Below are 26527 nucleotides of genomic sequence, written 5' to 3' on the forward strand. Positions count from 1 at the left end.
AAACATACCGCGTTTCAAAGTTCATTTACTGCAGTAACAGAGGCAAATAGTCAGTAGTAAGGTTAAGTCACTAATATTAAAGAAAAGCCACAATTTGCAGGTAAGTTGAAGCCAGAGGAAAGCTACAGAAGTTCAGTATTCAGAGACGTGAATTCAAAGGATTTCATACTACCCAACTCATCTCAACTTCGTCACATGAAAATGGAATCTGGAGTGCAGGGCTGGAGCTAGATTATCATCTAGCACCCATAAGCTTCAGATTCCTACATTTACATGAACTGTCTGGAGACATTAAACTGCAAGGTCAAGGTAAGTATTTTAGTTCTCACAGCCGCAGCCTAGTTTCACTAAAATTACCTTAACTACCAGACCAAAACGTTATTTTAAATTGTTCTTCATTTCAGGAGATGTGAATACTGAACGAGCCGTAACAAACTTGTAACATTTTCAAGTCAAAGGTTCATTTTTACTTTAAAAAAACCCACAATAAAACTCTTAACAGAGGCTTAAAAAGTTCTTTATAAAATAATCTCCATCACACTTACAACAGTAAGAAAATTATTCTGGTTGCTAGTTTTTAGTAAATATGAACTGGTTTGTGCAATCTGTATTAAAGATAGTTATAACTACAGTTCACATTTTGTTTTTAAAAGGTGGACCAACAGAAGTGTCAAGAAAAGCAGATTATTGCTGTTTCTCAACAAGTCCTTTTTAACAAGGACATGCTGCCTTGACAGGCAAAGCATGTGTGACAGCCAGCTGAGACAGGATAGCTGAAGGAGCGAAGCAATGATTTGCATGTCAAAAACACACCAAACTTCTTCGGCGATCACTTTATACTTGGCAACTGTACAATTAAACTGATTTAAGATCGAAATTGTGTCATTCCATCCATCTCTTGAATGACAGTGCTGATCATCTCAAAATTTAAGTTTGCTTGAAGTGACCCAAGAAGGTAGAATCTGAGCAAGTTCTGGACTAGCAGAAAAAAAGTCTGACGCTTATCCTGTCATCTGTAACTACAAAAATACACCTGATAGATGTTCTTCAAAGCGGTTTTCACCAGGTCCGTCAGAGCAACAGGTATGGCTGTGCAGAGAAAACAGAACATGTACATATGGGAAATACGAAATACATCAAGTTTTCTATTCCTGCAGTAGTACTAATAAAATTAAATATGCCAACATTCCGTTTCAAGAGAACTCAAAAAGATCTAAAAATCCATACACATTTTTAATCAAATTTTTTAATACAATAAACTCCTGAAATATACTTTTTTGGACACAAATTGGCGATTACAATTACAAACAGACAACAACGGCTCACAGGACATCATTCACTATACATTTTGATTAGCTACTAGATTCTTTGACTTATGGTCATAAATTATCCTACTCTAAAAGAGAGACAGAAATAAAGATGCAATAGTTTATACATCTGAGCTTTAACACGCTGGTGAATTCTCCTCCCGCAAAAAAAAGCTGTAAAAATAATGTGCAGTATATAGTGACTTCAACGAATGTTCTAAGCAACACAGTGAAGATACTCCTGTGAGTCTAATAAAAAGAATAAGATGCCAGTAGTGGCCACGCTTTACTAAAGAAGGACAAAATTCTCATTTGCAAGGGAGTCAATTAAAAACACCTTCGCGTTTTCAGTTTCCTTTCAACAAAGCTACAAAAAAAGATACAGAAACTGAAATTAACAATTTATGTGTTAAAGTTGTCCCAAGCACTTCTTTACATCGTTTACATGAAACTCTGTGTTACTGTTTCACAAAGATGATCTAGAAGAGCTCAATCGTGTCACTCGTGCAAAACAAAAAGTAGAACTCAAGAAGTTTTAATACCATTTGTACTATTTTATCAGTGAGCAGAAGCAAACAATACTTGTAGATATTCACAAATTTTAAGTGCAGCAAATTCTTCTCATACGTGATTCTAGCTAAGACAGTTGACACTACAGACTTGACTTAGCTAGAAGTTACCAGCAGATGTTAAGAAAAACATCCCAAGCCAGAACCCTACGTGAACATGCTATGCAGCACATGCTGTGCATCAGGGACACCCGTCTTTGCTTTCAAAATTTATCCTCCGTGTGATGAAGCACAGTGGCCACCTCAGTCCCTCTTTTGTGTTTAAGAACACTCTTTGGCCAGCTCCCTCCAACTCTCCGAAAGAAAACAATCAGCTAATTCAGACCAGAGACAAAACCAAACATCCAGCTCCCCCTCAGCTTGCTTCTGCTAAATTTTTATCTGCTCCAAAATTACCACAGTCCCCAGGAAGTTAAAGGGATCTGCACTGGCCAACGGCACCACAGAGATCAACACCCCCGAGAAGGGGCAAGCAGGCTAGCAGATTCTGGTTCTCTCCCTCTGCTGACAGCAGGCACCAGGAAATTAAACTGGACAGCAAGAGGCAGCTCCAAGCAGGGACGCGGCCTGGTGTCAGCATTCAATCGATTAACACAAAAAGCACAAAGAGGGAGCTCAGAGCTATCGTTGGCATCTACCCTTTCCCTGGAGCAGCCCACAAACAGAGAGAGGCTGTTTCTTCAGGTAACCTGCTTCTAGATAGGTACACAGATGTTGCTGTCACAGGCACTGCTGCATGATCCACTACCTTCACATGCCACCCTTCACATTTGAAGGTCTTAAAGGAAAAAGAAAAAAACCCACATGCCAACCCTACCTGACTACTGCCTAACACTGGGGGACAATTTTCCTCTCCCCTGCTGCAAGACTTAGGTGATAATATTTCACGCAGTGTATGTAGAGACATTTCTTCTCACGTAAAAAAGGTCCTGGTCTTGCAGCATGCCTTCCCAAGATACCACTTGTCACTAAGTGCATCCCAGGGGCCCCTAACTGCCCCTTCCATTTGAGTAGTCTCTGGGATATGAATTCTAGTCTGAAATGCTGCTCAGTCAAGCAAGGGCTGAGAGAAGTACAGAGCAATTCCTAATGGTATTACAGTCACACAGACCTCCTTGACTGTGCTTTTGTTGCATGACGTCCTGCTAAACCACCCTCCCACTGTGGAGTTCTCAATGAAAAACACAATTATCTACAAACCCACTTTCAGCTCTGTGGTGATAAATTACCACATCCCATTCCCTATCCCCAGCCCCTCCCCACCCAATGAGACCGAAAGTGATTTCTGTAGCAATAAGGTTCATACCATTTCACCCTAAGTGGTCATAAAAAAATAAAAGCAGAGAAAAAATTCTGCAACTATGACTTGAAACTCTGCAGAAGCCATTGTGATAACTGACACACCACTGTGAGAGCTGCACAGCCAGATGGTGCCTTTTTCCTATTATTTGGCCATGCTTTAAAATATGCATTTGACCAGCTATGGCATTTCATTTTAAACACACACAAAAAAAAAAAAGATGCCATCAACTGACCATCAGTAGCATTCTGTCATAAAAAACTACTCAAATTGTACGATAGCAGTTTAAGATATCTAGAATATTCTTCTGAAATATCAAATATTTCTCTTCACACTGGGTATTTATGTACTTTGACACTATCAGTTCTTCTGAAAAAACGGAGAAATACATTAGAAACTATCTTCTTGTACAATTCCAAAAGGCAAGGTGCGTATTTCTTCCTCCTTGCCTCTCAAAGGAGAATATAGTCGTTTCTACAACATCCAGTGATGCACACTGGGACAATAACATCTTAAAATACAGATATCTGCAAGTACACTTCAGATCTAAGATACTCAATTATATTGTGTATTTAATTTCTTTTCAGTGAACCAAGTCCCACGCCACATTTTTTCTCTGGTTCTACTGAAACTCTTAAGCTACACAAAGAAAATGCTGGCACGCATAGAGGTCTCATTCAGTAATGCATCAATATCAACGTTTAACACCTTCTTAGGAGACAAGCAGCTTCTCCCCCAGCATACACGTGCACCACGAACACAACAATACGGACACGACAAGAGTGGAACACTGTTGGTGTTCTTCAATCTACTGCACCGTAAACACAGTTTCATCACCTCCAGTACCACCAAGCTTTCCTGTACGTGAACATTCACTGAACAACTGCACTGGGGGAGAAACATGATAATGAGAGACCATATTTTTTTGACATATTTGTACTAACAATTATTATCCCATACTAAAAACTGTAATATCAGGTATCTTTTGGGAATGAAGCAGCAAAGAACTTGAAGCCTTCCCCCGCAGTGAAGTCTAGAAATTGTTTTTGCAATCAAAATGACAATCTGTGGCTGCCTGCTTCGTAATTCAAACTTCAGAGGAAAAAGGGAAAGTAGAGACATCTAAGTTGCAGCTGAATTTTATGCGAGTACACAAGTTATATTACAACAAACTTACAAATTCATGTTTCTATACATCAATGCTGTGGCTGCTCAGGACTGATATTCATAGTCCTGTATATTTCTTTGAGAAACAGCAAGGCAGTGTCTTCAGATCCCCTACGAAGAATGTGAAAAAAAGTAAAGTTATTTTAGTATGGTCCACGTTCTAATTCTTGTAAGCCACACTGCATTCCATTCCAGCTCTCTAGAAAGTTTGCACAACCTACCGCCCTGGCACTTACCTGTCGGGAACATGACCTTACCTCCACCAACTTCCTTCAAGCTCCAATTCTTCATCAGTTTTGTATTATTTCTTTTATCTGCTAACCTATGCATTTACCTTTTCTACTGCATTTTTTCCCCCATTCTATTCTCCCCCACTTACTATGCTGCAACTCTAAATCCCCTTCTCTATCCACTTCTCTGATGTTATTCATTTGGCTTCAGCCTCCTCAAATAATCTCCTTGTCTGCAATGGGCTCCTGAATATATTCCACCAAGAATATGTTCTGCTTGTCACGGCTTTCTTCCTTTACTTGCCCCACTGCATCTATTGCAGTGCATTTGCTCCCTCCACTGCACCCAAACTCACCCTTGCCAGTTCCAACAGCAATATTCTAATTCCCCTAACTGGCTGGCACTTTCTTGGAAGTAGGCTGTGTTAAACACTCACAGGTTTCCTCTCTTCCTTACCACTGAAAAGGAAGGAAGTTCTCAAATAATTTAAAGATCAATGTAATTCAAGTGCCATGTTTCGAAGTTGCTGTTTTCCCCCCTCTTTTCAAAATCCAAGCTTCAGGCTATCTAAATTTAATTCTAACATTGAAGACTCCATTTTTTTATGTGTCTACAAAGTGTTATTTAAACACACAAAAACAATACCAGTATAAAAGAGGAACAACCACTGTAAAAAACGACAAAGTTAATAGGCAAATTTTAACAATGTTCCAAAGCTGCAGGAGTTAGGTAAGAGTAGCTTCCTGTGCTTTTTAATAAAAAGGACATAGGGAGACAGTAAAGGAGATTTAGACAATCAGAACTGTGATCCTCCAAACATGAGAACATCGTTTACAGAAGCTCAATACAGAGTTAAACATGCAAGCTAAGGGACTACAGATATTTTCCACGACTGAGCACAGAGATAGTAACCCCATTTCTCTAGGGTCTCTGCTATTAAACGAGCAAGCAAACAAGTGAGCAGAAGCAGCAACACGGAAGCTCCGTTCTCTCTAACACACAGAGCATTTCCTTGAAGGTTTTCCCTACCACCCCCCTTCAAAAACTACACACTCTCCTATTTGGGTCATTAATCATCATGCTTATCTTCCGGACTTGAATGACACAAAACAAGCTACGGGTAGCAAGTTTTTAAAAACCTGGCAACGATCAGCTGCCGCCTTGTGGAAAAGAACTCCTGGTTCCTTCAACCCTACCCGCGAAACGGCACTGCCCCCACTGGGTCACCGAGTGCTCGGGGAGCCCTGCCAGAGCTCGGTAGTGCTGGCACACATCAGCACTGCAGCCTTGATAATCCCTTCTCCGGCAGCGACTGACCTCTAACAACGCAAGAGATCGGGATTTTAATTGAAGATCCTTCAGGCAATGCTTTCAAATCCGTATTTTAACCTCTGGAAAAACTCCTGCTTCTAAAACCTATTAGCTATTGAAAACCAAAACCTTCAAACATAGCGTAGAGCACCCCTCATCCAGCACCTGCTCAGCTCAAAACAAGAGACTAGTCCCTGCTCCCTTGTCAACAGCTTTCGCGCAGCTCAGCAACTGACACCCGCGCCTGTCTGTTACACGTGGGGGTTCCTCACGGGTCAGTACTGGGACTGGTGCTGTTTAACGTCTCTGTCAGCAATGGGAACGGTGGGATCGACAACACCAAGCTGAGTGGTGTGGTGGACACACGGGAGGGAAGGGAGCCCATTCAGAGGGCCCTGGACAGGCTGGAGAGCCCGTGCAAACCTTGTGAAGTTCAACAAGGCCAAGTGCAAGGTCCTGCCCCTGGGTCGGGGCAATCCCAAGCACAGACACAGGCTGGGTGAGGAGTGGATGGAGAGCAGCCCTGGGGAGAAGGACCTGGGGCTGCTGGTGGGTGAACAACTGAACATGACCCAGCAATGTGCGCTCGCAGCCCACAAAGCCAATCTCATCCTGGGCTGCATCCAGAGCAGCGTGGCCAGCAGGTCGAGGGAGGGGATTCTGCCCCTCTGCTCTGCTCTGGTGAGACCCCCCCTGCAGTGCTGCCTCCAGCTCTGGGCCCCAGCACAAGAAAGACATGGACCTGCTCGAGTGGGTCCAGAGGAGGGTCACAAAGATGCTCAGGGGCTGGAGCAGCTCCCCTGTGAGGACAGGCTGAGAGAGTTGGGGGTGTTCAGCCTGGAGAAGAGAAGGCTCCGGGGAGACCTTCTAGTGGCCTTCCAGTGCTGAAAGGGGGGAGGGACTCTTGATCAGGGAGGGTAGTGACAGGACAAGGAGTAATGGTTTCAAACTGAAAGAGGGGAGATTTACATTAGATATTGGGAAGAAACTCTTCACTGTGAGGGTGGTGAGGCACTGGCACAGGTTGCCCAGAGAAGCTGTGGCTGCCCCCTCCCTGGCAGTGCTCAAGGCCAGGCTGGATGGGGCTTGGAGCAACCTGGTCTGGTGGAAGGTGTCCCTGCCCATGGCAGGGGGGTGGCACTGGGTGGTCTTTAAGGTCCCTTCCAACGCAAACCGTTCTATGATATAAAGGTGTGTTGTCATGTTGCCAAATACAGTGTGCATATCCTTTGCTCTACCATTCCACATCTTGTGTGTTTTTGTGTTCCCCCAATTCTATGACAGTAATAAAACATACACAATGACATACCAAAAAAAAAAGAGAGAGCAACTCATAAGGGCAAATACAACCAGTCAATAGTTACATCTCTTCCTATAAGTGGAATTCTATCTCTCTCCATTTAAAACATTTAAGTGCTTAAAAAAATAAATCCAAATCCAGAAACGGCAATGGTGTGCTGCAGCTCTGACTACATGATGACACCAAACTCTGCTTCTTATTCTATGAATTGTTCTGTACACTAGGAATCACTGTACACACATGGTAAATCATAGCCATCCAAATCTACAGGAAATCCCACTGCATTTTTTCTTCCCTGTTTTTGTTAATCTTTGATAGCAGAGCATCACTATCCAGCAATTTCATTCCAACGTGCAGAGGTAATAATGTTTTACTGTGTATTGTAGTCAATAGAATTACTTCATTAATATTTTTGTTTGAAAAACTACAGTTGTCAAAACGCTCATCCGGCTCTCCTTGTTTTTAAATGATTGTAGCTAAAGGTGTGCGTTCTGAGTGCCAACATTCAACAGAACAGTAACCAGCGTCTCTACTGCAAACAGGACGACAGGTCTGTTCGCGTTGCGCTAACACTAAATCTCATTTTGAAATGCGATTAGCCAATAGTGACATCTAGGTGCAACAGCTTGAGACTGACATTTCTGGATAGTCATACACACTGTTTACCTTAATACTCAAATCATCTCAATTACGTAACACTTAAGCAACCACAGAGTACAAGAAATTTCGCTTTACAGTATGCCTGTGTGGGAAGGCAACACCTTTCCAAATGAGAGGACATTTCAGAATTAAGTGACAAGGACTCGTAGCCAACTTGGCAGTCGTCTTTACCAAACGTTTCAAAGATTACAAAGACCCGGAACACTCAGCTCTCCCAAGTTATATGCATACACATCAACCTCTGGAAGAACTCCTATTCTAGTAGCTTTATAATTGGTTGGGCCTTTTGCAACGTTTAACTTCTCAAATCAGCAGTAGCCTGAAAAATAGATCTGTGTATATAAACCCAGTTATTTTTGTCAAAACTCACTTGGAGTGAAGCACTACTAGGGCATGATTTTTGACAAAGATCACCTGAGTTTTCATTACGAAACGCTTAAGATGAAAACATGATTCTAGCTATTACCACACTGGTCACAGGTAAATAACAGACAATAGGAGTAAGATAAATGGCAGGCATGTCATTACCAACATTTAACGATACAGTTATACCAGAAAAGCAGCATTTATGGAATCACTAGTATTGCCTCTTACCAGTAGCACAAATGACTCTGTAAAGCAAAAAGGTATTCGTTGAAGCTTTCTATTGGTTTTTCTTGCAGAACATAATCAATACGACGACCTCCATTTAGCATTCCAACCTTCACTAAAAAATCTTCATCTTTCGGAGGGTCTGGACTTTCAGTGATCTTTTCAGCTAAAATTAAGGAGTTTAAGATGTAACTATTTTCAAGCACAGCCTGCTTGACTATAATCAAGAAATATCACCCATTTTCCCTGCTATAAGACAAGAGTAACAACCTCAACTGACTAGCACACCACTGTGAGATTCAGAAAGGTTACCGGAACTACAGGCTGATTTCTTTTGTAATAGTTTAAACAGTGTTTGTTTGAAGAATAGCTCACATGAAGTAGTAGCTAAGCAATTTTAAAAATAAACCCTACTCTTTATTCATAGACTGACCCAGTCACTCCACAAAAATGACCTGAAATAATGTCTTTTTACATCCCCCTCGCATAGAGTCAATCACTACCCTCAATTTCAACTAGGATGAATGTTTCATCTTCATAAGTATAGACAAAGCCAGAATTACTAAACACTGACAGATAAGTCACAACTGGAAAGCCTGTCTTTGGTATCATTAGGGGTAATACAAATATCTGACTTAAGTTTATTTTCCTCAACAGCATTTTTTTTTCTGTAGAGCACATACTTAAATGCTTCTTAGCTCATCCCAAAAACTCCGCAGAACACTACTGAGGAGAATAAATCTCACGAATACTTATTTCTATTAATTTGCCCTGAGAGGAAAGAAAACACAACAGATTTAGAAAATCACTCTTCCAGCAGCTGCTCAAGCCTAAAATATCCTTCAGTAAAAGCTGTTAACTTTTCCCTTCCTAAAAGACAAAAAATGCAGCAGTAGATCTTACATTTAACATTAATACTCCAGTATTGGGTTTGGATGGCAAGGCTCTGGTAGTGGGGGGCCTACAGGGGTGGCTTCTGTGAGAAGCTGCTAGAACCTTCCCCCATGTCCGATGGAGCCAAGCCCTGTCGGCTCCAGGACAGACCTGTCGCTGGCCAAGGCCGAGCCCATCAGCGACGGCAGTGGAGCCTCTGGGATAACAGATTTAAGGGGAAAAGAACCTGCACAACAGCAGCTGGAGAGAAGTGAGAAAATGTGAGAGAACCAGCTCTGCAGACACCAAGGTCAGGGAAGAAGAAGGGGGAGGAGGTGCTCCAGGCACTGGAGCAGAGATTCCCCCACAGCCCATGGTGAGGCAGGCTGTCCCCTTACAGCCCATGGAGGACCCCACGCTGGAGAAGGTGGAAGTGCCTGAGGGAGGCTGCGACCCCATGGGAAGCCCAGGCTGGGGTTTGCTGGCAGGACTTGGGATCCCGTGGAAGGGACCCACGCTGGAGCAGTTTGTAAAGGACTAGAGCTCGTGGGAAGGCCTCAATGTCAGGGAAGTTCATAGGGGACTGTCTCCTGTGGGAGGGATCCCATGCTGGAGCAGGAGAAGAGTGTGAGGAGTCCTCCCCCTGAGGAGGAAGAATGGCAGGAATAACGTGTGATGAACTGACCGCAACTCCCATTCCCCATCCCTCTGTGCCACTCAGTGGGAGAAGGCAGAGAAAACTGGGTGTGAAGCTGAGGCTGGGAAGAAGGGAGGGGTGAGGGGAAGGTATCCTAAGATTTGGTTTTATTTATCATTATCCTACTCTGATGTGATCGGTAATAAATCAAACTGACTTCCCCAAGTTGAGTCTCTTTCGCCTGTGATGGTAATCAGTGAGGGATCCCTCTCCGTCCTTATCTCGACCCACGAGACTTTGATTATATTTTTCTCTCCCCAGCCCAGCTGAGGAGGGGGAGTGATAGAGCCACTGCAGTGAGTACCTGGTGTCCAGCAGAGGCCTCCTTAATAGGGTAAGGAAAATCAGTATCAAGCAATCATTAGGATACTCAATTTTCTACTAATTTGAGCTCAATAAGTTATAAGACAAACAATAATGTGTCCACAGACCTTCTACCACTTGCTTTTCTTCTTCCTCTTTAATTTGGTTAGCTACTTTCTCCAGTTCTGCTTGTAGCTGAGTTGAAGATGTATGAGCACGTGCAAATTCGTTAAGGGTCTGCCATGCACTCTTCAAAGAGCTAATAAACCCCTGTTTCAGATCAGATCCCATGCGAGATAGAGAGTCTTTCAACTCTAAAAAAAAGAAAAAAAGAAAAAAAAAAAAAATCACCATAGTAAAAGGATTTGACATTATACACTAAAACCAGAACGACAAAACCCTGTTCAACAAATATCCCTGTCGCTAAAAGAAACATGCCAGCTACGTCATGAAAGTGTGTTTCTTGCTTCTCTATTCCATTCAAAAAGTTTAGGTGAAATGTAATTAATACACAAATGATTTCTCACTGAATGGGTCAACGAGTTAAAACCTACTAGCACAGGAAACAGTCCAACAGCCTCCAAATCCAGAAGGGTCCACAAAAATAGCTACACCAGCCAATCCCTCACCACCACCACCACCCACGATCACTCCTAACATCCTACGCTAAAGAAAAAGTAGAGAGAGATTAGTTTCAAACTCCAGCACAGCAGAAGAGACCAGAAGTTCTGCCAATGTCTCTTGCAGAATCTCCTCTGATGTTCAGGAAAAACATGGAGTCAGATATCCAGGAACATTCATTAGTCTCTTGAAATTTTACAATATTCTAATGCATCAAATGAGTAAATCAGGAACGAAATCCACACATGAAGTAAGTTTTCTTTTTACCTAGATGAAGTCTTTTCCTGCCTTTATGATGCGGAATGAGAACTGGTTTTAAATCCGTGTCTTGAATGATCATTGGTTCTAACCTGTAAGCTACTGGATCAAGCTGTTAAGAAACAACACATTGACATTTAGTTATCTTAAAAATCATTCTAATTATCCCATTTCAGTGAAAAACCTCCTTATTTATGATGAATAGAGAACCATTCTTGAATTCTGTTCTATTTTAGTTTACAGAAACTCAGTTCACGACTATTTAGTTTAATTGTAAGATTAAGCAGGTTCATTAACAGGCTCTTGCTCTCTTGCAGACAGATTCTGAAGAGGAAACACAACAGTGAAAGAGCAGAAAAATTTTCTTGCCCTCTGATGATCTCTACCAACATGTCACTGTTTCATTGTTTAACAAGATGGGACAGAAGAGGACAAATGTACTGCATGCACTGCAAAACCTCTAAGGATTTCTAAATGTTCCAGAATCTAAACTGGAAACTCAGAAAAGTCCTGTAAACAGCTCAAACACTCTATAAAAATCTACACGAGTGGCTTGAAATTAAAGTGGGGGGGGGGGGTAGGGGCAGAATTCTTTAAGCTCTGAAAATGAACTGGGCAAATATTATCAAGCCAACCCATACTTTGAATGCTGGGTATGGAACCTATAGCCAGCTCTACTGCACTTCTGCAGTAAAGACCACAAATATTTGGAATATATATATTTCAGTTGGGTCATTTTTTTTTTTAAAAAGGGTGTTTCAGGAAATGTACGCAGGGGAACAGGAGATGTAGTGCTCAGAGGTTAAAACTTCGTATTCTGCATTGTTGTCATCTGCACCAACTGAAATCAAATCTCAAAAGTACTGGTTACTCACTGGATGATAGATATTGAAGAATCCCTTGCAGGTAGGAAGCCTGTAGTTTTCATCAATCTTCTCCACACCTCTCACAGTAAGGAACACGCCAATAGGAGAACCAAGAGCAAAGAAAATATCTGGTTCAAAGTCCAATGCATTGTAAACCACAGAAACCTACCAGACAGAAATCAGATATATCATCTCTCAGAACTGCCAGCTAGTTAACATAATGCTTAGCTAGGAATCAAAAATAAGGTGTGTATTAAATCAAGCACATGCTCGTAAGTACTTCCAGGAAGCTTCAGCTGCATCATCCTCTGGCATACTAACACCACAGTACTAGTACATATTAATACTCTAATTTTTTTTTTTTTTTTCATTTCAGAAAAAAATTAAAAGTACAAAAACATTTTTAAAATAGATTTAAAACAGGATGTCTTCAAGGTTTGGTTAAAATAAAATTTACCTCAAACTTAAATGTATCAGCATCAACAGATCAGTTTAGGCTACCATGTTAACTGTAAAGCCACAGAACCATTCGATATTGTGCCATCCACACAGTTCTGCTTCTGGACAGAACCATGTTTAGAGCTCACTCACTGCTGAAAGAAAAAATGAATTGTAGTGGCACCCTTGTTATAGCAAGTCTTGTTCTTCAGTAACCTAACCCACTCTGCCAGCCCTCCCTCCTGCCAAAGAGTAAAGTTCGATATGAACATAACGTTTGTACAACGATCAAGGGAAGTAGCACAAAGCCATCAACGATAAAAAAAACCAAACCCAAGCAAAAGGACGGCATTGTTCCAAATGAATCATTCAAATCTGTGCAGTCTCACCTGGCCAGTTCCAACTTCGAAATACTCATAGTCAATGTTCACAGAAGAAACAGAGGCACCAACTGGAAGCTTCCTCTTTGAGTGCAGCTGACCGGACTCTGAAGGGGAGACAGAAGTAACTGTCTCTTTTGCTTTCTGGGCATCTTCTTGAGTTTGGAGTGTGGCAGCCACCACTGCTTTCTTTTCTGCCACCATTTTCTTTTGTTCCTTTCGAGAAAAGTTTCAAAATCAGAGAAAAAAGTTTATTTCGCAGCCGTCAAAATTCCTTTAATATACCCGTGTTAACCAGTTTGTTAAAGAACAGAAGTTACTCCACAGCAAGGAAGTCGGCTACATTTGCTTAACAACTTCTTATTTCATTCCTGAAAAATATATTTACCTGCTTGGCTGCTCTGTCTTTTACAAAATTGGCTATTTTCTTTCTTGGTCCAAGAGGTATTCCCATTTCCTTCAGGTCATCAACTGTACACATAAGCTAAGAAGAAAAAAAACCAAACCCAACACCACACACACACATATATAACCCCAAAGCATACTTTGTAACTTTTCTAGTAACATATATAATGTCTTATTGGTAAGACTTAGGAATTAGAAAAGACATTTCATAAAGCTACAGAAATTAAGAAAAATTAAAAAGACATGATACAAAGTGTCCTAACATAACTGGGGGCGGGGAGGGAGGGTGGATATACCATACCAAGAAAAACAGAGTCATGGAACATTTACTCTTCATGCCATGCATTATCTTACCTCTGCAACCACTTTCATGCCTCATGGTACACTAAACTCAAATTAAAAACCCAAACCTCCATACCCTGGGCAATCCCCGTAAGTCCAGTGAACACTACTGTACCAGAGACTCCATGTCAATTCGCTCCTTTTCAAACGTGCCTGCATACTCTGCCAAACTGAGCATTTCCAGAGTCTTCTGCAGAGTAGGAACATCATCATCTACTTCAGGCTCACAAAGGTCATCACCAGAAGTAGTAATTGAGGAGCCCAAGGAACTGGTATCTTCAGCCATCTCAACAAAACAGCACAGAAACAGAATCACGTCATCCAACAGTGAAAAACCAATATGTAGCAAGGAAAAACGAGTTTAATTACTTTCTCTTAAAAACATTATGTAAGCTTTGTAAATTTATGCCCATTTTTAGTGAAGTAGGATATAGATTCTCCATTCATAACAGACTAGCAAAAGACATACTTAAAAACGGCTAAGAGAGGCAAAAGGTTTCTTGAGCTTTCTGACACTAAAAATATTCCCTTTTAATCATCAAACAACTGGTCATTTCTAGCCTGAACACAGATTCTTTCCCTCTTACACATCTCCCCCACCATTCAGCTACTGTTAAGATCAAGATTAAGTGTCCACAAGGATCAAAGCTCACGTTCATGATCAAATCCCATTACTGACCTACTTGGAACTTGAGAGAGACGCAAACAGTTGTCCGGAGAATTGACAATATTTACAAAACTCCATGTTTCCACAAATACGTTAAAATGTACTATCGGAACCCACAACCACATTTCAGCTAATAAATACTGAAAAATTAAGAAAAAGTTGCTGAAAATATCAGATCTATTTGCCTGGAAAGACTAGCATGCAAATTACCTGCTTATCATGAACAGCCACGTCCTTTACAGTCCCATTAACACCAGAGAAGGGTCCAGCACTTACTGATGAAGCCAAGTCCTTCTGGTTAGACAATATGTCAAACAGAATTAAGGAACCTGGAAACAGGAATTAAAGTTGCCTTGGGAAAAATGTCAGATTTTCCTGTCCCTGATTCCCGAGATTTATATGCAACAGTAATAGCAATGTATATTGACTGATTGATCAAAAAAGATGGCTGAATTAAAATTAAAATACCCACATGCTAACTTGAACGCGACCATTTCTCAGCAAAAAGCAAACTTTTTCCCCCCTGTTCATGCTTTATGTAGTTGTCATGATTAAACTATCTTTCCTTAACCATCTTAGACTGCTTGCCAGACTGGAGGAAAAGTATCAGCCCAAGCCACTATGCCATTATAACACTTATCCTATGTTCCAAAAAAGTATCTTTCTTATTACTAAGTGCAGGTTCTGAGCCACAGAATTTACCCACTCTTGTGAGAGACAGCAGATAAGCTGTCAACTTTAAAACACAAATTAGACACTAAGTCTTCATGAAGAAAACTAAAGGGGGGCAGAAGGAAATGCATGGTCCATGAAGTACTAATTCTCTCAAAGCTTTATAAATTTAGCTATTGAAAGGGGTTTGCCTTTCAGTCAGCCATGTTCTGAAGGACAGCCATGCCCTATCAGCTAATTTTAGCCTTATGCTTAATGAAGGTTCCATTTCCCTTAGTGCAGGAATGCTGGTTTCATCCCAGATCAGCTCCTTACGTAATTACCTAAACTGTGCCCAGCCACAGAGACTCCTCCTTTGAAGTCCGGGTTGCGACTCATGAAAAGCGCGTACAGACGGTTCATTTCCATCCCCACTTTGTCCACAATCGTCTGACAGTAGGTGGGGCTGTTGTAAAACAGGACGTCCAGGAGCGTTTCGTTGGTGAAGTGGCGCAGGCGTCCAATGCTCGGCAAAGTGATTTTTTTTATGTTCCTAGCAACACAAAGTCATTAGAAGCAGGAATGAAGCCTTTAAAGAAACGCAGGTAAGAACTTTGTCAACTTTTGAAATGACAGGTGGCAGAACTGCAAGGTAAACACTACAGATATGGTCTCTGCAGACATTAAGAAAAACATACAGACTTTTGGCCTCGTGGCATATTCATGCGGTAGTGCTATCTGCTGACGGCACATGGCTGAGAAAGATACAGCTTCCCTTTTTCTCTCCAGGCTGAAGGGATGCCTGAAAAAAAAATATCTTTTCTCTGCTCCAATACTGCTCTCATGCAGTAACAGGGAAGTTTTGTGAGCAGATTGGTCAAAGTGGAAGAGAAAAAGAACTCGCATATAAAAACTGAAGGTGAAATTGAAGTAACAGGCAACATAATACTTCCTTTTTGAGGAAAAAGCTTGGCATCACCATCTGCCTGCCTAGAGTGAAGACAGCTGTAATGGAATTGCTAGAGAACTGAGACTGCCCTAGTTAGCATTGCCTGGTTTGATAAACAGAAAAAGGATGCTTCTTCACGATAACGGAGCGTTCACATGTGAATAAAAGACTATGACTCTAGGGAAGCAATAGGACTCTACTGAGCTACAACAGTCTGGACAACACCAGCGTGCGCTCCCCTCGCAATTTCTACTTCCTCATCTTTGAGCAAGAGAAAAAGAGCTTGACATGGCATGTGACAGCAAAGGGATAGGCTCCAAGAAGTGGTTTTAAAATAGATTTTAAAATGCTGTAACACTCCTACTCAAACATAGATACTTTGTTAAAAAAAATTAAAATAAAAAAATCTTGGCTTTACTACCTGATCACAATTCAGGCACTACTCTAGGACTGGACAGAGGGCTTAATGCCTTCCTCAGAAAGGGGACACTGACATTTCCTCGGTCAGACTCAATCAGTCTGCAGGGAGGTACAGGAGACAAAACTCTCCACTCTGAACTGTACATACCTGTTGCTGGACAACACATCTCCATGCTCACCACCTCATACTTACCATCACTATCTCTACACACCCACTTACGTGCCAACGCATTAGCCACTTCTATGAAAACGCAGTCCTGAAAAACCGTGTATGTATGTGTATCCTGTCACTTGGTGTCATGAAAATAAACGTGAGAAAATACTCCACACGCCTTTCCAGCTTTCCCTATACTCCTCATCAAAATGTTAACTAAAAAAAAAAATCAGCAATTCTCTTTTGTAACCCAGTCATACATTTATTCATATGAACACATTAACTTCTGGATTTATCCACTTTACACAAACCGTTAAGATGCAGCCTGTACAAAGTTCTCCACGTCAAACAACACACTCACCTGTCTACACCTGTTGCATCTCCATGCAGAGAACTATGCCAGTGAACTGGGAGGAATTCCACCCTGCTCACTTTACGTTCTTCTAAAGATTTCTTAAAGTGAGTCTGCAACAACTTCAGAGAAACAGTCCTAAAATCATCAACTGTAGAGAAGAAGAGTAATGAAAATCTGATAGTAGCAGTACTCAGGTAACACACAATTACAAACATACTCTTCCCCACTCCTATTTCAGAAACAGTCAGAATACAAACGAAACAAACTCCAAAATGGAAAAAGCTTTTCAAGTATTACTCCTCTAGCCATAAGAAAATATACTTTTTAAAAAGTGGATTTTCTAGTAAGCTTCTATTTATCTCACAACAAATGCATTTTTACTCCATGACCAGACGTGGCCTTCTTAATTTACTCAGTTGTACTGGGCTGTATTTAAAAAAAAAAAAAAAAGCAAACAAAAAACCACCCCGCACAAACATCACCACACACCCAAACCACACAAAGCAAACACATACGCCCATGTCACAAAAAATCCCACACCTCAAAACCCAAACCACTCTGCAAGTCTAATACTGAGAACTAATAATAACAGTTAAGTCTGACAAAATAGATTCTGCTTTTGGAAAATAATCAGGAAAAAAAATTCTACCTGAAATCGACCTTCTTAACATTAGAGACTTTTTCTTTTTTTTTTTTTTTAAAGACAAGCTTATCTGAATACAAGATGGAGACCCACATTTAACCAGTTACAAATACATCTGCTCATTAGACAAGCAAAAACTTACCACATTCAACAATGCTTCTAAATCTCAAGTCACACACAGGACCTATGCCATGAACCATAAATACTAGATGGTCAATTTGGGACATTTCTCCTGTAGAAACAGAAAAGACAAAATTCAGATTGGCAATATGTACTGCAGTGGTGAGATTCAGAGTCAAGCAACTTTAAGATATACTTGCTTTACAAAACGTATTACGTAACGCGATTCAGGACATAACATAGCCCACAGGACTCCTCTGGTTAAAAAAAAAAACCAACCCCAAACCCAGATAACCTTTCACGCAGCTTATTTTAAGGAATAACTTTAATCTTTAGACTCGAGGCACAAACAGTGCATTGCCACTCCACCCACTATTGTCCAACTCTTGCACAGAACAGAACAGACTGCTCAAGCTCAGACCCACAGGCAGTAATTCCATACCATCAGGAATGTCATCATGGTCATCATCAATTCCACGTTTCACTACCCTCGGTCTTGCCTGACCATCTTGAGTGGTGCCCCATTCATCTGGTGTGGCAGAAGGCTGGAACTGAACTATGACCTGAAAGAAATACATTGCCCAATTATAAACATAAAAAACCTTATGATTCGTGCTGTGAGACTGAAAGCATTGCATGCTTTAACACACTTTTTGTTTGATTGCTTTACCTTGCATCTCAGACTCAACTATTTTCTTCAGTTAGCACATATGCAGAGAAAAGCCTCAGAAAACCCTGGGGCTATTCCCTGTGGCAGCGACAGCTTCGCTAAAACTAGACTCCAAAATAACACAGATAATTCCCATTAGTGTGAAAAACAACCAGATGACTTAAACAAAAGTAACCACTAGTTGAAGAAGCTGGCCTGCTCAGTGATTCTTAACAATTTAAACTCCTCAGACAAGCATTATTTAAGCTGCACTTTCCCAGACCCCAGTATCCACTCTTCCTTTTCAATGCTTTTCAGAGGACAACAACATTCAAAGTAGCCCAGAAACCCTAGACAGTGAGGAATTCAGTAACACGGCTGTTTACAAGACTTACACTGACTTGCTATAGTCTGAACTCGTATTTATGACACCAAAGCACTCCTTCTCTAGGTTTTTACTGGACAGAACTCCTTAACCAGCATTAATAAGTGCTTAGAGTAGGAGCAACAGTGATCCTTTCTGGCCCTTGGATTATTTTCTTTATTTATTAATTACTGCATCTGTGATAAGTGAGCAGTTAACAGCACTGGTCAATAAGGCTGAAGTCCACGTTTTAATCACATGGGGCTGTTAGCAGAGTATTTGGAATAACTTTTAAACCTTTTTTTGCTATACTTTCTCATGGCCTAAAAATAGTTCCAGTAGAAGACTCCTCATGGCTTAGATACACAAACTAATTACCTTATAGTTTGATTAACGCTCTTCTCCACATGAAAGCTCTCAGTCTAAATCACCTTCCATTTGGTACAGACTGAGGCTAAACCAATTCAAACTGCCTCCCATTTGTCGCCAGTTATGCTTAGTCGAAATATTTACTATGCAAACTCTTAATCTTCTTACGTTTCAGAAAGCATTGTCTTTTAATCACACAGCAGCACATCGAAGCACACAGGAGTTCAGCGTTCTATAAACTTTATCATCTTTAATTCACACATATCCAAAATAATCAACAAGTACATTTCAAGCAAGCCTAAGACCGCATTCAATTTATCGTTCCACCCGTATGCTTATTCACACCCAGTGAATTCTGTGAAAACCAATTGACAAAAACTGTTACCTTGGGGTTATGCATAACAATTGTCTCCCCATTTGGGAATTCAAGTCGCCGATGCCATTGATTTGTAGTTACAGCCCTCTTATATTCTGCCTGAAACAGCAAACAAGTTACACAAAGTCAGTATCCCTTCAGAGGCACGCTATTTTTTGGCCTTACACATCATCTGTAATGTTAAGGTTACAATTTATGTCACTTCTTTTACACAAGTGACAAGTGAAGCACTACACAAGTTGATTTTAGGTCACAGCACTGCAGGACCTACACATGAGCAACGTGGCCCTCGAGCCACTTCCCTTTCCAGGATTTCCTTACTTCTGTTCCAAAAAGCGCGTTCTGGAAATCATTTGAATAAAACATGAAAGTATTTCTAAGATTTCTAAGGTCATAAGTACAAAGAACTATCAAGTTCTTCGTGAAGTTTATGTAAAAGTAATACTAACCTCCAGCTTATCACTAAAATCCTCAGTGTAAGGAACAAACCGGCTATCCTTGTCTCCCTTATAAAACCACATGCATCGTCTCACTTCGGAAGGCTCCTCTTCCCAGTACACAGCTTTCCTCATTCTGTCATACAGGTACACGTCATAGCGTCCCCCATCAGTGCTCAGAACCACACTCTCAGGATCAGGCTGGACTACGACACAAAAGTCACACTCGGTTACAATACTAGCACAATCTCCTTTCTCTCTCGTCCCAGCCCCTACCACTTCTGTGATGAATATTGGGTCATTAAGATAGACAGTTATACCACGGAAAAGAAGCTTCACAGCATCAGGAAACCACTGTGTTGCTCCTAAAATGCTTCTACATGCTCTGTACACAACAAAAAAAGCTCTGAACAACTCCCAAACACGAATACTTATTCCAGAGCTGACAGAGTTTAACAAAAAGGCAAACCACGACACAGATAACTGGGAGTTCTATGTGAAAATGTGATAGCCACTGCTGATGTACATCTTAACACCGACAGCATCGAGCCACAGATAACACAAGTGCAATAAATCAGGTGGCACAAACTACATCTTCGAGCTATGCATTAACACTACTTATTACTGCCGTATCTCACACTCATACGTGAGTGGCATTACTCTAATATCTTCCTTCTAGTCCTCTTCATCTCTAAGGCACAACTTACCAGAATTATAGACTTCCTCTAGTTTCGTAGAATCCAGAATGCTGAATGGCATCCACACGTGCTTGTCCTCCACCTCCTTACAGTAGAACCAGTGTGGCTGAACTGGCTCGTATTGGTTCTGCAGCAGAACAGGAGGTGCCTGGACCAGTGGACCTGCAGGCCTGGGAGCTCGGAGCTGTGGCTGAGGCTGTGGAAGCTGAAGACACAAACAGGCTCATCACCTCAACCTCACATAGCTTTCACAGAATTGATCTACACTTCACTATAGAGAACACTCTGAGCCTTTATTTCTAACATGCTTTCCTCCCCAAGAAGATTATCTTTCATTCTAAAAACGCTATAGACAAGGTGTCCACTTCATCATGTTTTTGAAAACTTACACCTTTTCAAACTGAGAAAGGATATGACTTTCATTCCCACAAATACTGTTAAAAACTGTTATGGTCTAGCTCCTTGACTACCTAAAACTAGTAAGATTTAAAATATCCTATTTCAAAACTCAGGCTGAGCTTATTTCTTATGGCCACCAAATTTGACATGAAAATAAAAATGCACGGTATAATATTCATGCATATTATTCATTTATACACAATTACAATCATACACAGTTACAATTTTAACAAGTGGCCCCTTCAATAAGAGCTCTCTTCCCGCAAAGTGATCAGGACAGGCAGATTTCAAACTCAAATGCAGTCTCAGTGACGCAGTAACTGATTTTGAAAGGGACTATAGCCTACATAAAGCTGATCTCATACGAATTGCATAAAGACCCCAGTTGGAACAACTAAAAGCAAGTGATGTCAGCAGTAGCAACTGCTCTGGTCAGTACGTTTAAAGAAAAAAAACCCATAATATGTAAAAATTGAGCAAACAAAAGTTCTGAAATTCATAATGTAAAACTCCAGATTGTTTAGGTTCGCTAAACCATGCCTTTCCTACGTTTTTTTTGTATTATATAATCTTTTTATTCTTTATTCACAATAGCATCAATACAGCAATAGCTCAGGCAAAATAAAAATGATTTTTGTTGTTTTCAAGGAAAACGTGTCAGGTTATTACTAACCCATTCACATTATTTTAATAATGCTTTATGAACATAAAAAAGAACGGAGATTAACGCTTTATATCACACAAAATCCTCAATCAATGTGTTTCAAAGGGTTTGCTGAGGATTTATGCGACTTAGATCATAATTTCAAGAAGCGCTGGTTTCACCAGCAAAACCAGCCTGAAAAGATTTTTAGCCCTTATCTTGCAAACGGCTGAATGACCCGATTCACAGCAGAAGCACAAACAATGCAGCAGCGCGGCTGAAATGGCAGCAAACTCCGTACCAGACACAAAAGAGCAACAGAACTTCACAACCTGGTTTTGGTTCTGACACCAGAGGCTCACACAGCTACAGCCTCAGGGCATGCTCACTTCAAAGATCAGGAAGTTTTCCTAAAGCAACAGGTCCAGGCTAGTTCTAGCAAAACCATTTTGCTAAGAGAAATGGTTCAAGACTTTTTCTGGATTTTTCCAGTGGATAAAAGAGCAATCTTTTGATAAAAATATGCAATTCAAAGAGGAAAGTGACTTAAATTGGTTTGTTCTGATACCAGGACATCAGGAATGATTTATATACCTGTGTCAATGACCCTGGAGGTGTCTGATACATCTGGACAGGCGGCACAGAGGACGGCGGGTGAGCAGGCGCGTGACTCTGTTGCAGCTGGGGCGGGGTAAGGTAGGGATTAGCTCTGCTGCTCAGGGTGGTGTGCCGATACGGGTTATACCCCTGCTGAGCCGTTGCCGGGGGAAGAGCAGCTGCATTTGCAGGCGGGGGGCAGCTCTGCTGAGGAGTCTGGAACGCCGTGATGCCCACCTGCGAAGCAGGCGGGGCGCTGTAAGGGGGCTGCGACTTCGGAACGGGCAGTGAAAAGGCATTTTGCCCATCCTGGGACCCAGACACAAGTGGAAGCGATGGTGGGGGCCTGGAGAAGGCTGGTGCTCCCACAGGTGGTGCAACAGTTGTTAAGGGTGGCTGCCCAATACTTCCAAATGGATCGCTGCTACTAGGTACTTGAGAGAAATAGTTGAAAGTCTGTGGCGGATTGGGGCTGGCAGAGGTCTGACCCAAGAAGCTGTCCTCTTCACCAACGTCTGCAGAATCATCTGTGAAAACAAAAAGATCACGAGAGATATTGTGAGAGGTTCAAACCAGTTAGTGTACGTAGTCAAAACGTGCGGTAACATTATCAGCTATTACCAAAACTGTTGGCCCTCATCGAGCCCAAAAGATGACAAACCTTAAACATCCTCGATGATTAAACGTGTCAAAGTGAAACAAAAAAATACCAAGTCTTCAAGAACACTTACAATGGACCATAAAAGCCACTCAGCGTACACAGATAAAGCAAGAAAAATTAAAAATCTGAAATAAGAGACCAAAGTATGACTGAAGTCAGGACCTTCCCAAGCCAGCTTGGCAAGGATCCCTGCTTCCAGGGCACTAAAATCCCTTCCAATTTCCCTTACGATGACCAAATGCAAGAGTAGCCTTGGTTCATTTCCTTTCACCACGAAAACAGTTACTAAGCACAGGACTTTACACTCTTAAGTTCTAGACTTCCAAGATCAAATTGAAGAGTAGAGCTGAAGGACACTCCTAAACGGGCCAAACCTATCGCAACCAATCCATTCTCACCTGCTCCTTCGGCAGAGCCCTCGCAAGGTTTCTCGTTTGACTTGCAAGGTGGCCATAACTCACCACTCCAAGTCATTTAATGTGCAGGCCTCACTCCAGTTCTCTCTCAAAATCCTACTCTAGACTGGCACAAGAGCTAAATTTCTGGTGCAGAAAAATAAGCCCCCATTCTGCATAATTGCAGGAGAGGGCTTAAGAAGGTGCAAGGCCATGACTGCCCTTTCGCACTGAGAAAACACATAAACCAGGTCCCGGTCAATCACAGCTTTCTGCTTTGCAGCAACCTCGTAACAAGGAGGGGAAAAAGTGGTTTGACATTATCGTAGGTCTCACAGTAAGCTCAGTTAAACTGCCTGCCTGCTGAGGGAACAGCACCTCGCAAGTGACCAATGCAATTTGCAGGAGTTACAAGAGTGTTGTCATCCGCTCTGGCAAACAAATAATCCCCAGGCCGTGGGGAAGAAGCCACAGAGCTATCATTGCATCTCTGCTACTCAGTCCCCGGCCAAAGAGAGAGACCAAGCATCTCTGCAGCTACAAGCAGACAGTAACAAATGTCTTTATCCGCAGCTAACATAACTGGAATATAGAGTATCAAGGGAGCACAGGGGAATCCACACAGAAGTCTCCCTAGGAAGCTGATGTTCTAATTAATTAATCATAAAAGAAGCAGCTGCCATGGCTAAAAATGACTATTTTAACCATCTTTTATTTAACAGTCTTTTCAGATGGTGTCAATTTGAGGCATCACCTGCATTTATCAATTTCTCTTACCTCCAATTATAGCATTTTATCCCATTCTGAGCAACAAAATCCAAAATCTATGTCTGTGAACCATTGTGTGGAGAATATTAAAACCATTTACAAGCAATGACCACTAATGAAGTCAGACCTATGGCTTATCTCCCAACTACAAGCAGAATAGCCATTTATACTAAATAAAAGGTCTCGACTTCTAAACAATAAAATTCTTCTTCCTTTCACATGTCATAAACATTGTGGAATAGAAAGAAGCATCTGTATAACAGGCTGTCAGTTTTCAGCTTTTCAAAATAACTGGTAGCAGAGCAGGCAAGTCACCTCACCATGTCAGATAAACACGCAGCAATGTGCTGAAGAGTTTTCAAGGCCTTTACCAAAATCCCAATCACAAAACACCTACTATTCTCCAATTTCAACTAGGTTTCAGAGATTTAGTGTAACTGTATCTTTCCTTGCAAAACGAAGTTGACTAAAGTTCTGCCAAACCAAAAACTACACGTGTGTGTGTGTATATATATATACACAAGCACACACAGGTTTCCAACACAATACATTACTTTCTACTTTGCCTTTTTCTAATTTTGCAAAAGCTGCGTTGGAGCATAAGCCCACACTGGCAGAAAAACAAGCACTTCATACAAATTCAAAAATTTCCAGTGAGCGTACAGCTTTGACATACAAGGGCAGTATTCTTCCCATATACAAACCAGTCTTTCTTCAACAGTGACTGTGTGACAACCTCCTGTATATCCCTCCCTATGCAAGATCGAACCTTGTCATCCACAGATTGTCACCTGACAACCACAAGTGACATTAGTCCACTTCCTCATTGGGAACACTCCTCTCTATCTACAGTAAGTGTATCGGCTACTTCAGCCACACCTGAGCCAGCGAATGGATCTTCTACCATCAAACTGCAAAGCACAAAACACTTATTACTCCCTCTTGGAGACACAACAAATGTAAGACTGCACACAGCTTCCTAACGCTGGTTGTCAAACAGTTCCCGAGATCAATTCTTACTGCATTTCACACAATTTAAAATTCAAACTCAAAAGCTTGTTCTTTCCCGCTTCAAACGACGATTCAAGATGCAAACTGCTCGAAGCAGCCAGAACCCTATGACACCTGGCTGGGCAAATGGCGAGTGCAACAGACCACGGAAACAGAACATTTAGCAGGACTCGGGCCTTACTTGGATAGGCACAAAGTGTGGCACAACCTCTAGTACTAAAATTCACTCCAGCTACAAAACTATAAATCTTCATCTGATCAAATTTTAAGTGAGATGGAGAGTATAAGATTCACATTGTGCAAAGCTACTGGACTGACTAGCACTTAAAAGTTACTTTAAAAAAGAAAAATTAAAACCAAGGAATATTTGCAAGAAAGAAAAACTATATGGCTTGCACAATGGAAGCAGTAAACATATCAGCTACCTAAATACCTGAAGTAAGTAGGAATAATATTCTCATGCTTTTCTTCCTCCCACCCAAAAAAAAACATAGCTGATCTAAAAAAACGTTTCAAAGCCACACTTGGCAAGCATTTTATTAGATCTATGGAGATGTACTCCACTGATTTCAAGCGATATTAATACTTATTTTAGCTAAGATACAACAGCATTGAAATCAAGTCTTGGATTTTGGACTCAACATGTACCAATGCGGTAAAATTTAAAATATCTGATTTCTAGATGCGTTTCTAATGTTGAGGTCTTTAATCCCAGACTGAACGCATTTCCAGTAAAATCTCATCCTTTATCTGAACCTGTTTGAGCATCAGATTCATAGTTGCACATGCATGTAACTGGAACACCATGAGGGCTTTAGAAGGAAAAGACATTAAAACCACAGGGTAAAACCTTAAAATTTAAGGTGCCTACTTAACACGCTATTGAAGATAACACAAAAGATGGGCTTAAAAAAAAAGCAAAACCACAAAGTATATACCTGAATGGAAGCACTGACAACTTTTAATTGCTGAAACAAATACGCTAATCAACGGAAAACACGATCATCACCCCCTCTTCTCAGACACAGGACTAAAACCCAAACACATAAGTATCAAGCAGGCACAAGAAAGCGGAACATCCCCGTCTCAAGCAGCTCGTCTCTCCTGAAGGATTGCCACCCCCCAGCTGGCAGCGACCGCCAGCTCAGGGAGCCCTACGGAGCGAACACTCGGGTCTCACCGACACGCAGCGGGCCCAGACGCCCTTGGCAGGCCCCGGGGTGCTCCTCAGGGCTCCCACACCCCCACCCCCACCCCCCAGCCCGTTACCCAGCGGCGCCGGGGGGGCTCTGCCCGCCGGGGCCCCCGGCTTCCCCCATAGCGGCCCCTCAGCACCCCGCGGCCGCCCTCCCTACCGGCCGCCAGGAGAGCGGGGCCCGGCGGTACAGCCGGAGCCTGGCTGACCGGGATGAAGGGCACGGTGAAGTTGAACGCGGTAGCGGAAGAAGAGAAGAGCAAGTTGGTGCCACCGCCGCCGCCGGTAGCCCCGGACTTCGTCGCCGCCATCGCTGCACCCCGGCCACGTCCCTTCCCCCGCGGCGGCCCGGCCCTTTCCGCCCTCACCCCTTCGCCCGCTTCTAAG

General features: G+C 41.8%; 1 protein-coding gene across 1 annotated transcript; it reads right to left on the bottom strand.

The window, feature by feature from the left end:
• Positions 1-5: 5 nt before the first annotated feature.
• SEC23IP (SEC23 interacting protein) lies at positions 6-26451 on the bottom strand. Its single transcript, XM_086466573.1, has 19 exons — positions 26301-26451; positions 22108-22637; positions 20481-20676; positions 19786-19979; positions 19346-19435; positions 18021-18141; positions 17601-17690; positions 16822-16963; positions 15282-15490; positions 14497-14615; positions 13735-13905; positions 13261-13356; positions 12882-13088; positions 12064-12219; positions 11198-11300; positions 10438-10623; positions 8440-8602; positions 4354-4454; positions 6-1089 (listed from the first exon to the last, which is right to left on the bottom strand). Exons 1-18 carry the CDS (start codon positions 26449-26451, stop codon positions 4373-4375), a joined length of 3006 nt encoding a protein of 1001 aa, XP_086322699.1. The 3' UTR covers positions 6-1089; positions 4354-4372.
• Positions 26452-26527: the final 76 nt, after the last annotated feature.

The sequence above is a fragment of the Leptosomus discolor genome, chromosome 6 (genome assembly GCF_034619465.1).
Source record: "Leptosomus discolor isolate bLepDis1 chromosome 6, bLepDis1.hap2, whole genome shotgun sequence".
Lineage (NCBI taxonomy): Eukaryota > Metazoa > Chordata > Aves > Leptosomiformes > Leptosomidae > Leptosomus > Leptosomus discolor.